General features: G+C 33.5%; 1 protein-coding gene across 2 annotated transcripts in view; it reads right to left on the bottom strand.

The window, feature by feature from the left end:
• Positions 1-1,634: 1,634 nt before the first annotated feature.
• NR2C1 (nuclear receptor subfamily 2 group C member 1) overlaps positions 1,635-12,306 on the bottom strand; it is a 38,672-nt gene continuing 28,000 nt past the window's right edge. For both annotated transcript variants that reach the window (XM_037513857.2, XM_054696124.1), the window contains exons 11-14: positions 9,543-9,682; positions 8,065-8,202; positions 5,758-5,863; positions 1,635-3,503 (exon numbers count right to left, since the gene is read on the bottom strand). In XM_037513857.2, coding sequence (XP_037369754.1) covers positions 3,329-3,503; positions 5,758-5,863; positions 8,065-8,202; positions 9,543-9,682 — 559 coding nt within the window. In that variant the 3' untranslated portion in view covers positions 1,635-3,328. The remainder of the gene's footprint in view (positions 3,504-5,757; positions 5,864-8,064; positions 8,203-9,542; positions 9,683-12,306) is intronic.

The raw sequence follows: 12,306 nt of genomic DNA, 5'->3' as shown, positions 1-12,306 counted from the left end.
GGTTTCTGTTAACTCATCTAAAATGATCGATTCCGAAAATCCTTTCCAGCGCCAAGATTCTTTAGAAACAAGACACCACTTAAGAACTCAATATTGGGCATATAAAGATTTTGCGTATTCTGAGTACGTGTAAGTAGGTGAACCGTATAGGTAGGTGAGCAAGGAGGAGGAATAGCAAAGTGTAAGATTATCTGCTCTCAAGAATTTATTGAATTAGCGCCAAAGCTAAAATTCAAAAATTAAGTATTTAAAATTAGAAAAGTAATCCGTGCGTGATACTAAAAAAATAATAAAGGATATTAGTGTGTGCTATTATTTCTAATTTCCTATGGCCACTTTATAATTTTAAATATACTTCATATTCCTTGTCCCCGTGATTTGGAACAGTCTATGTTCTCAACTAAAGATGATAAAACTTTTAGCTCACAAAATTTCTAATGTTATCAATTTATAAACCCCGTTAAACAAGACACGCCAGCAAATCTTGTCACATGAAGCTGCCGATAGGTCATTTCCGCCAAATGGGGCAACATTTCTGGTTCCACACGCCCTTTCAGAAGCTTGCCACTTCTGCACAGGCCTTTGTGATTTCTTATGATCAAGTCAAACGCAGGGAATATGTAAATATACATATTCGGCCTCATCTTAAGTCCATATTCTAACATTCAGCTAGGACCCAGCAGTGATTGCATGGGCGACAAATGTCCTCATTGTAGCTTCATTAACTCAGTAACTTGTTTTAAATCACTAAGTTTTAGGGTTGCTTATTAGAGAGAGAATCGTAATACTATTAGTACTTTGGAAGTAACTTGCATATCCCTGTTTACATCCTACCCCAGAAGTTAACTAGTGTTCTAAATTTATTAAGCTTTCCCTTGTTTTTTAATAGTTTTACCACATATAGAAATACTTCTCAAAATTGTATCGAATTTGCCTGTAACCGCCAGCATTCTGGGAACACCGCTAGCCTACATTCAGAAAGCAGATTTCACTTATCCATACATCCAATCCTGTATCTAAAATCATGTTATCCCTGGTTTCCTTAAGTGCTGTGATTGTCAAGTTTCTCAAAAGAATTAACTTATTAACTCTGGCCTTCTGTTTGAAGAATGGGAGGTGGTCACTTGACCTGAGTGAATCAGTATAGATTTGTAACTATTTCTTTACTATACAAATATGAGCACCTAGTTCCTGAGCCTCTTTCCTGGATGCTTCAAAGAGTACTGGCTTCTTTCTTCAATTGCCTTTTGTAGGTACTCAGATGAGAACTTGCTTGGGTCTGGCTCTGCTAAGTCACTCTCCACCTGCACATTGTTTTCTAAAAAATTATTAAACTCTTATCCTGGTATTTTCAGTCCTGTTTTATTTGTCATTGTGTGGTTACACTTTATGTCATGTTACTGAGGTTTCCGTTAAGAAAATAGTCATTCCCCAATATTTAGCTGGAATTCTTCAAACTGAATTGTAAAAAATTCTAAAATACTGCATATGGAAATGTCTGCCATGTTTTCCCCCTCCTGGAAGTACTTTAATCTTTAACTAGAGTTTTCTTAATAACAGACCAGACAGAAAAAAGGATGACCAAACACTGGACAAATATGACTCTGAATCAAATATACTGGCAGGAAACAGAAATTTGTAGTGCAGGTCATATTTTAATATAGTTTAAAAAAACACTTCCAAATAGAACTACAAATTTAATCAGGAAAAATACCTGAAGGAAACATGTAACTTAATTAACCATTAGTACATTATTTTAAAGTTATTTTTCTGAATCTTTGGCTTATTTCATTGGATTTATACAGGTATAAACCTACTGATTTTTCCATTTGAGTATTCTGTATTAAATGTAGTTTTTCCCTGCTGATAATTATAAGTAAACTTGTTGGCAAAATGTTTTAAAAGGAAAAAAAATTCCCTTAATAAGTTGGTAAAGATTGATAAATTGTTTAACTTTTGATTTACTATAAAGTAGCAAGTAGTAAAAATCCACATCCTCCCCCTCCAAATTCAGCTTCTCTTCTATTGCAAAAAATCTTTATAAAAACTGTACTGAGTGTAGTATCTCTACATTTGCTTTAAAAAAAAAAAATGCCATACCAAAATAACTCATCATGAAATCAAAGAAATATTTTAAAGTATCAGGTTTGCTAAGGAAAACATTACTGTGGAAGACATCCAAGGAGTCTAAAATGTTTTTGTAGCAATAATAAAGCTTCAGGCTGATACTTATATAGTTGTTAAAGCAGTCCTCCCCCCTTTAAAAATTCAGTGCATATTCCGGTATATATTAAAAAGTTAAATTTTAAAAAATTATCAATTTGCTTTAAAATAACTGTTTAACTCACCTTGAAAACAGATCACCTGTGATAAATCCATTATTTAACAAACAGAGTTTTTCTAATGACCTAAAAAGAAATTGGCTAAAAACCCAGGAAGGGTCAGGAACCATATAATATAGGCAGGTGAGAAAAGAGGAAGATGCTTTTTGTGGAATGGAAGAGCAACAATTTTAATGTCTATTTTGAAATACTGAAACATATTGGGTTCAATTAATCTCTACTACTTTTAAAACACAGTAGTAAACCAAAAATATTGAAACATGACTCCTTATTCTCAAAAACAATTTTTAGCTACATACATAAATAAAAAGTGCTTATAACTAATAATACAACACTAAAAAAGTCAACTCTAAGATCATGAATGGCCAATGTCTCATTGCCAGCAATGAGAGTGGTATATGGTAAAGGATGACATGATATTTACAAAAGACAAAAAATATATATATTTGATTATTTCCTATAGTGCTAATATTATCATTATACCATTGAGCATAAAATAATCTTTTTTTTTGACATGGTAATTAAAACAAACAGTTTATCTTATGGAACAGTAAAATACAAGGAAATCCCCCTTAGAGATTTCTAACGAATGTTTGAACTAGTTCATAATGAAGTTAAACATGAATAGAACACAATTCTGGGAGGGAAAAAAAAAGACTAATTTATTTTTTTATAAAATAAAATATAATGAGATCTTAGTTTAGATAGTGGAGTGATGGCTTTAGATGTCATCTTAACCAAGAATAAGTTCATAGTATTTCTTATTCACTTAAATAAGACAGGAAGGGAAATTCTAATTCCTGCCACCTGCCTAGTCACTTAGAAAATTCTTCATAAGGAAGTTAAAACACACACACACAAAACCCTTAGATTTTGGTTATTCTTTAAAGTTAAAATTTCCAGATTCCCTGGAAGTAACAAGTTCAATTTGGTGTCTTCTTGTATTCTGGGAAAGAACACTAAGTTTACACTGAGATCTCTGGTTTTCAAATGCTATGACCAATTATTTGTGAGTTATAGTCTGCAGGTTCCATTTTTAAGATATGTGGGATTACACTGTCAATTCGTACATTGCCAATGAGACCTTTGAAAAATAATTCTTCAGTGATGGTAGCATTCATCAGTCTCAAAGCTGGCAATCTGAGTAGTAGCCTAGACAACCTAAAAAGAAAAAAAGGAGGGAGAAAACAAGGCTGTAATTAAAAATAAATTTAGTAGAAAAATGAGTAATTTCTGCATGCATATTGTTTGTGGGATAATATAATGAAGACTTTATTTCTAAAAGTTAAAATGAAAACTTTAGCATTCTCAAGCCACAGAATGCGCGACAATCACCAGGATACAAAATGCAGCTGGACAGATTTTATGGGAAAGTCTTGCTCTTAACTCTTATACTGTGCTGACTCCACCTGGCTATAAGAACTATGAAACTAAGTTATTAAATAGATCAGGTGATAAATTTAAGACTCGCTTAGAATCTCAATAGAGGCTTTAAGAATAGCAATGTTTTGTGCTACTAGAACACATGAGGCACAATTCTTGGTTTTACTTTGCAAAAATCTACTGAAAATGATTTCAAGAGGCAATAGTTGTTATCACTGGGAAAAGATTATAGAATCAAGACCCTTGGGTGCAAATCTTGAGTCAGTTGTTCCCTAGCTATGTGAATGTGTATAAAAGTCACTCTCTGCCTCTCTCACATAGTTGTTGGGGAGATTAACAAAATGATCACTGACAGTTGCTGTGTAGGTACTTAAAGGTAGGATCATACCTTCTATGAAAGTATATTGTAAAACTGCTATCCAAAGGCAATTTATTAAATAACTACGATTATTAGAAACAGAATTTTTAAAAAGCTTGTGTTAATTTATACATCGTCAATTCTAAAGTCTTGCACTCTTAACACCTCAAACATGAAACCTGCAGTCCCAGGATGAAGGGACCTTCCTCATAAATCACTCAATTCCTGTCTATTCCCACCTGAACTGCATCGATGTATACGAAACTGGTATCAAACAGGGTAGGAAAACTGGTTAAAGTCGATTTCATTATGAAATTGACATATATGTCTTAATATATGTAAAGAATTAATACATGCAAAATGTTCTTATATTAGTTTGAAGAATATTAAAGTAATAATATTGGTATATATGGCCATTAGACTGCTTTAATTTTGATATTTGGTTTATTATATTTCTACCCAGGTATTCCTTATGAAGATCCTTTTCAAGGGCTTTTTTTTAAATAAGATCAACTTAACTTTTGAAGAGGGGCAGTATTACAGAGTAGTTAACTATATGTCTACCAAAGAGAATACCTGGGTTTGACTACTGACTCTGCTACATAAATAATTATATGACCATGGGCAAGTTGTTTAACTTACCTGATTCAGTTTCTTTATCTGTAAAATGGAAATAATAAGAGTACCCATGTTTTACAATTAGACTAAGAAGTAAATTATTTAATATATGTAAAGACCTTAGAACAGTGCCTGTTATATTATAAAGGCTATATAAGTGGTTACTAATATTATTAATTTAATATTCTTCAAACTAACATAAGAACATTTTGCATGTATTAAAAAATTAATGCAAAAAATTAATGCAAAATGTTCTTATGTTAGTTTGAAGAATATTAAATTAATAATATTAGTAACCACTTATATAGTCTTTATAATGTAACAGACACTGTCCTAAGGTCTTTACATATATTAAATAATTTACTTCTTAGTTTAATTGTAAATCATGGGTACTCTTATTATTTCCATTTTACAGATAAAGAAACTGAATCAGGTAAGTTAAACAACTTGCCCATGGTCATATAATTATTTATGTAGCAGAGTCAGTAGTCAAACCCAGGTATTCTCTTTGGTAGACATATAGTTAACTACTCTGTAATACTGCCGCTCTTCAAAAGTTAAGTTGATCTTATTTAAAAAAAAGCCCTTGAAAAGGATCTTCATAAGGAATACCTGGGTAGAAATATAATAAACCAAATATCAAAATTATTTATAAAGCAGTCTAATGGTATTTTAAAAAATAATCACTCTCCCCCCCTCCACTTTACTAATAAAAATTCAGGGTTTCATCTTAAGAAAACAGTTTAGATACTAGAGTGACCCCACCTGGGGTGACAGTCAGGCTCTGCCGCATGCTGTGTACCCTTGAGCATGTGATTCAACCTGTCTGTGGTGAAGCCTCCTCTTACATAAAATGTAAGGCCTTGATGAAATATTACATTAAAGCACTTGCAACAATACATAGCTGCCTTTATCAGCACTAGCTATTTCGAAGGTAAAGGCTAGCCACATATTTATTCACACTTGAAATGGAAAATAGTGAGAAATAATAGAGTCATAAAAAAGTTTCAAGATAAATCTAATTATCTAATTAAATAGTATTGAAGTTCTAGATACCTGTAGGTGTCGTCTGGATATGTTTTGGTTATGTAATCTTGGAATTCCACATAAGCCTTTTCCTGAAATTTCTCAATCTGTTCCATGTTTTCTAGTCCTGGATGATCTAAAACATTAAAGAATGTATTATTACCGTAATTCTGAATGCTCATTTAATAAGGTACCAAGAGTGGAGACTGAAAGGGGGAAGAATAGTTGAGTGAAAAACAAAACAAGAAAAGCCCATCTTATATGTGGCACTTAGTCCCCGAATTTTATATTTAGTAGCCCCCCTACTAAATCCTAGGCACTGTACTTGAACCCCCAAAATAATTTGGTCTCATGTATATATTCTAATATCTAATAAAATAAGACCAGAGCTCTACTGCCCACCTCTGACTATGCAGGTGCTTCTCTTTTTTCTTAATAAACCTGTACTTTTAAAATGTTAAAAAAAAAAAAAGGAGAGAAGGGACTATTTCAAAAGTGGTAAAAAGGAGTTGGTCATTTTGATTTTCTACAGGAGCAAAAAATAAAATGATTCCATTTACTTAAAAAAAAAAGCACTTTTTAATATATTTTATTAGCATCGCCCCCAACATTGTTAGGTAGAAAGGTATTTATGAAATCATGTAACTGTGAACATCATTTCTAATGCCTAGTTTAAGAAATACTGAAAATATGGAAAGTACTGTCCAGATGAAAGAAAATAAAAAATGAACAGAAAATATGGGAAGTATTTAATAAAATTACATTATAATTCTAATTTCAAATCTATGTTTCTTCAATTTTCAGGAAAATGAATGTGGCAAATTGGCTGTGATAAAAATGAAGATACATGTTATTAACTGAAGCTATTAAAAAACCTTTAGTTATCTTATTGTTATCATTGAGGGTAAGAACCAAGTTTCCTTAGATCCTTCTCTTATGATACACAGGAACAGAAATACACACCAAAATGAATAAAACAGAAACTATGAGACAACCTATTCTTCTTATTCTGAAATTAATTGTTGAGCCTACTATACTTTTTACTGTACGTGAAAACTAAAAGAAAGTTGTAGAAAATTAAGAGATTTATTTTTTGATTTGGTGGTAACTCCAAGAGGTTACTTGAAAATTTAATCCATTAATACAAAAATACACTAAAGTGGGCCTCCCCTGGTGGCGCAGAGGTTGAGCGCTGGGCTGTGAAGCTGCCCGCAGCCTCTGCAGCGCCGGTTCAATCCCAGGCCACTGGTGAGGGTCCCACATGGCGTGTAGACCTCTCCTGCCACACCTGCTGCTCCCCTCAGCAGTGTATTTCGTCAGTCTGCCCGTTCTTTTCCCTGCTCTGGCTCTGGTGAATTCTCTCACCCTCCCACGCTTCTGACTGTACCCAGTGCTTGTATAAATGAATAAATAAATCTTTAAAAAAAAAATACACTAAAGAATTCAAATGTTAATGTTATCACAAAACTAGAGGCCCATGATGTCATTTCACTAACTTTAACTTTCCTTTTCATAGCCATAAGAAGTTTAACGTTCATAATATTTCACTGATTAAAATGCGGAATTCAATAGATTTAAACACTAATATATTCAGAGTTGTGCAACCATCACCATATTCTAATTTTAGAACATTTTTGTCACCCCACCAAAAAAATCTGTACCTATTAACCAGTAGTCTCTCTTCTCCCTTTTCCTAGTTCCTGGTAACCACTAACCTACTTTAAGTCTACAGAGTTGCCTATTCTAGACCTTTAATAAAATGAAATCATGTAACATATTATCTTTAATGTCTAGCTTCTTTCACTTAGCATACTGTTTTCAAGGGTCATTCATATTGTAACATGCATCAGAATTTCATTCCGTTTTATGGCTGAATGATACTCCACTGTGTGTGGAGTAATCATGAATTGTGAATTTTTAAAAATCCATTCATTTGTTGGGCCTCCCCGGTGGCGCAACAGTTGAGCACTGGGTTGCAAAGCTGCCCGCAGCTCTGCAGCGCCAGTTCGATTCCCGGCCACTGGGTGAGGGTCCCACATGGCGCCAGGCCTCTCCGGCCACCCGCTGCTCCCCTCAGCAGTGTACTTCCTCAGTCTGCCTGCTCTGCTCTCCACTCTGACTCTGGTGAATTCTCTCACCCTCCCGCGCTTCTGATTGTCCCCAGTGCTTGCATAAATAAATAAATCTTTAAAAAAAAAAATCCATTCATTTGTTAATAGACACTTAGGTTATTTCTATTTTATTCCATTTAACATTCATACCAGCAATGTACGAAGGTTCCAATTTCTCCCTACCTTCAAACATTGTATTTTAGATAACAAGTAAATGTTTATATACCTGGACTGAAGAGTACTATTGCCTTCAGATAGGCATATTCATATCCATCAATGCAGAGTTTAACCATGCTGTTACAAAACTCCTGTAGTTTGAAGATGTGTTCCATCAATAATTTTCTTCTTTCTGTTGACATTTTATCTTTAATTAAAAACAAAAGAAACAAAAGTTTCTAGCTTTCAGTGAAAATGCATGACCTTTTAACCAGTATATTTCCTTCTCACTAGTTTTTGGGCTTAAATATAATCAATCTTTAAATACTTAAAATTCTTATCTCTGAAAGTATAGATGAAACTAATTAATTTTCTTCAGATACTATTTATTCAAGAAAAAAAAACCAAGATGTTATCATATAAATTCCTAAGTATAATGTTTTCTTTCAAACACACCTCTGAGAAGATATGCTGTAAAGATAACCTCCTGGAAAAACTGGCAAACCAAAGTACAAAAGACTCAAATTTTGGTAACAAAATTTTATTTAATCCTATATTACATTGGTTGAAAAATCTGAGTAAAATCAACTAGATTTTTTAACTTATCAGTACTAAGTTAAAAACAAGTATTTAGCAAAAACACTACCAACACCAAAGAAAAGTTGAGCAAAACAAAGTTTAATGATAAATTTTGTATTTATTGTGTAGTGATATATTTGATGCACATCTTACTAATCACATAGTTTGTTGTATACAACACATTACAAATTTATGAGAAATAAATCAAGACTGGGAGTCCCTAATATGAAATGTAGTGCTGACTTCTAACATATCTGTTGATAAGACTTAAAGGTGACTTCTCTATCCATAAACAGGAGGAGGAAGCAGATTATTTAAAAATAATGCAATGAGAAATGAAATGTACCAAGATAACAAAACATAATTCCCAATTTATATAAATTATTTCTGAATTTAAAGGGCAATTCTTCCCATTTGAGGATGGGTGCCCTATATGTAGTCATTGTACAGTCAAATATTTACAAATCAATGATTGTCTCCTCAAATCAGAATTGTAAGCACCTTCACATCACAGAAAGGAAAAAGGATAAGGATTGCTCTGTGACTCTTTAGTACTATTTAAGGGAGAGAATATATCCTGATGGTAAAAAGAAAATCAACCTATCTTGACAGTCAAAGCAGCTTAAAAATTCATGGGAAGCATACATTTACAAATATATTTGATCACCTTTGTGTAAATTAATCCTGGATTGTTTGGTACCTATAATGAAGTATGAAAATTTACAAGGTCTAGTCAGAAATAGCCAACCAGAATTAAATACACTGTTTCAATTTTGTTGTGCTCTCATTTAAAAATATATCAGGATGATTAACGAGCAAATCATTCAAAATTTTAAAATTATCTAAAACAAAAAGGGTATTGGCATCTAGAACAATCACCAAGTAACACATGTCAATCACAATACTTATAAAACTGATGGACCCTCTACTGGAAAAGGAAAGTGTTTTGTTAGGGTTTTTTTTTTTTACCTTGTTGAAGACTACTGTGAAGACAATTGACAAATGTTGCTAATATAGTGGCCACATTCATCACTTGCCAGCACTGTGCAAGACCAAGAGTAAAAAGTTCATTCCAATAAGCTTTCACCAATGATATGCTGTTTTCTTGCCTATTAAAAAAAAAAAAAACATAAAAATCAGGTATTATTAAAACATGTTATAAACTTTATAACTGATTTATAAAATACTCCTGAATTAAAATTACTTTAGATTAATTGGGCTTGAACTTGATCAATTCTGCATCCCATAGAGCTAATAGCAATTAATAAGTAAGGCTTAGAAATGAAAATATGAGTTGGCTCAGTAATCAGTCAGTTGATACAAACAATTGTAGGTAATATTTCAAACTAAAAAAATTGAGGCTTTAACCTGTTTCAAGAAAACAGGGAACAAAGAATTGTTCAAAAAAAAAAAAAAAGTATACATTTAAAAATCTTTCCCAAATATTCCTTTGTTCTAAATGCAGGCACTACTTTTTTAAGGTGGGAAATTAGAATTATTTGATGGTAGGGGAAGCAACCAGATTCCTGGGAGAAATGGTCTATGCCTTTAGCATGTTTCAGATGAGCTATCAGTTTGACACACCAAGGATTTTATGAGTGACCCATTGATAAGAATGGTCAAAATTCCTTTCCTGAATTTTTTTTTGAGTTATTTGTTTGTTTATCTGTTTATTTATACAAGCACTGGGTACAGTCAGAAGCACGGGAGGATGAGAGAATTCACCAGAGCCAGAGCGGGGAGCAGAGCAGGCAGAAGGACCGAAGTACACTGCTGAGGGGAGCAGCGGGCACTGCAGGAGAGGTCTGCGCGCCATGCGGGACCCTCCTCCGGTGGCCGGGGAGCAGCCGGGGAGCAGCCGGGGAGCGAAACGGCGCTGCAGAGGCTGCGGGCAGCTTCGCAACCCAGCGCTCAACCGCTGCGCCAGGGAGGCCCTCCTGAATTTCTTGAATAAAAAATCTCAGTAGCATGAGAGAATAGAAAAAATATTAAGAGTCAAGACACCAGGGTTTTTAAACATAGATTAGGCAAATACCACAGGGCTCATGCTGCTTAGCTATAAAAAATGCAGAGACAATTTAAGTCTTATATCTTGCTTGGAGTTATGATGAGATGCAAACATAATAACTATGTAAACAGGCTATGCACTGGAGAAACAGCAACAAACAAGATGGATCAAGTCTCTCTTTATGAAACAGAAGGGAAATCTAATAAACATTTATTTCAAATATTTTAATTAAACACTATATACATATATGCATTTGGCTACATGTACATTAAATTGGTTTCAGGTAATAAAAATTGTTCAATACTATAAAGCATGATAATGCACTGGAAATTGGGGCTGGTGTGGTTCAGGTAAGGTGGAAGAGAAAGTCTTCCTTAAAGACTAATAACTTAATAGACAAAGACAAGAAAGAACTTAAAAAAAAAAAAAAAGAAATCTAGGAGCATAATATTCCAGAAAGAATAAGGGCAAATCTTCCATTAAATACTTAGGTCTAAAACTTGATCTTTTAAAATTCCACTAAAACAAGGTAATGTTTATTATATGTGTGTTCTGGAAACCAGCTCTGTTGCTTTATCACTGACACTTTTGTCCTAAAGACTGTGCCTTCATTTGAAATAGTTGCTACATGTGAAATAAAGTTTTTTTTTTTTTTTTTTTTTTTAATGTGGAAGCTAAATGGTTCGGTTATCCCCTAGTATGGGTGACTTCAAAAGTTGTATTCCTTTATCAAAATAGTATAAACAAAGATCTGATTGCTAATTATGAGTACTGTGCACATGCATTAGTGAATATTAACAATATACTAGAGAAAAAATACATATACCTATTTCTAAGAAAACTGGCATATTTATTGTTACACAATGCTTTTTTTTTTTTTAAAGATTTATTTATACAAGAACTGGGGTAAGGTCAGAGGTGTGGGAGAGTGAGAGAATTCACCAGACACAACGGGGAGCAGAAGAGGCAGATGGACTAAGACACTGCTGAGGGGAGCAGCGGGCAAGATAGAAGAGGTCTGCCATGCCATGTGGGTATGTCCCTGGCCAGCGGGAATAAAACCCGCACTGCAGAGACTGTGGACAGCTTCACAGCACAGGCGCTCAACCTGCTGCACCATGGGGGAGGCCCAACTTAATGTCTTTTTAAGTTACTGTTTGTGTTACAACTACCTCCTCTATCCCATTCTTGTTGCCTCTCAAATTGTTTTGAAAATAGATAGCATAAAGTGACTACAATATTGTTAGATCATTTTCCTTCACAAGAAAAAAGCTGTTAGCAAGCATTCCCTTACCATCACAAAATATTAATCTTCAAAAGGAAATCTATTGAGAAATTTGACTTTAGCATTTTACTTGCTAAAATTTATATTTATAAAAGAGCACAGAACAACAGGGTTCAACTCTTGATTTATTTATTTAACTCAGGCTCCATTTCTACATTTATTAGGAGCAGAAATGCTTTCTTGTGAGCTGTGTAATTTAGGTGACATGATCAATGTAAATTTACTATTCCAATGCTGCTAAAAAATAGATTACTAATGCCCATTTTCCTTCATTCTTTTAGGAACTTTCTTTACATTGTGAATTTACCAGGTTTTTTCCTATTGAACTTAAAAAAATTACTTGAACAAGGTAGCTACCTAAATTGCAAGAATCTTCCTATAATTGATCTCTATATTTAGCACTTTCATTTTTCTTTTGGAAACAAAATCGTCTGGTTGTT

The sequence above is a fragment of the Talpa occidentalis genome, unplaced genomic scaffold, assembly GCF_014898055.3.
Source record: "Talpa occidentalis isolate TD23 unplaced genomic scaffold, MPIMG_talOcc4v2.1 talOcc4.16, whole genome shotgun sequence".
Lineage (NCBI taxonomy): Eukaryota > Metazoa > Chordata > Mammalia > Eulipotyphla > Talpidae > Talpa > Talpa occidentalis.
The sequence above is the reverse complement of the archived record's forward strand: the minus strand, read 5'-3'. Positions and strand labels throughout refer to the sequence as shown.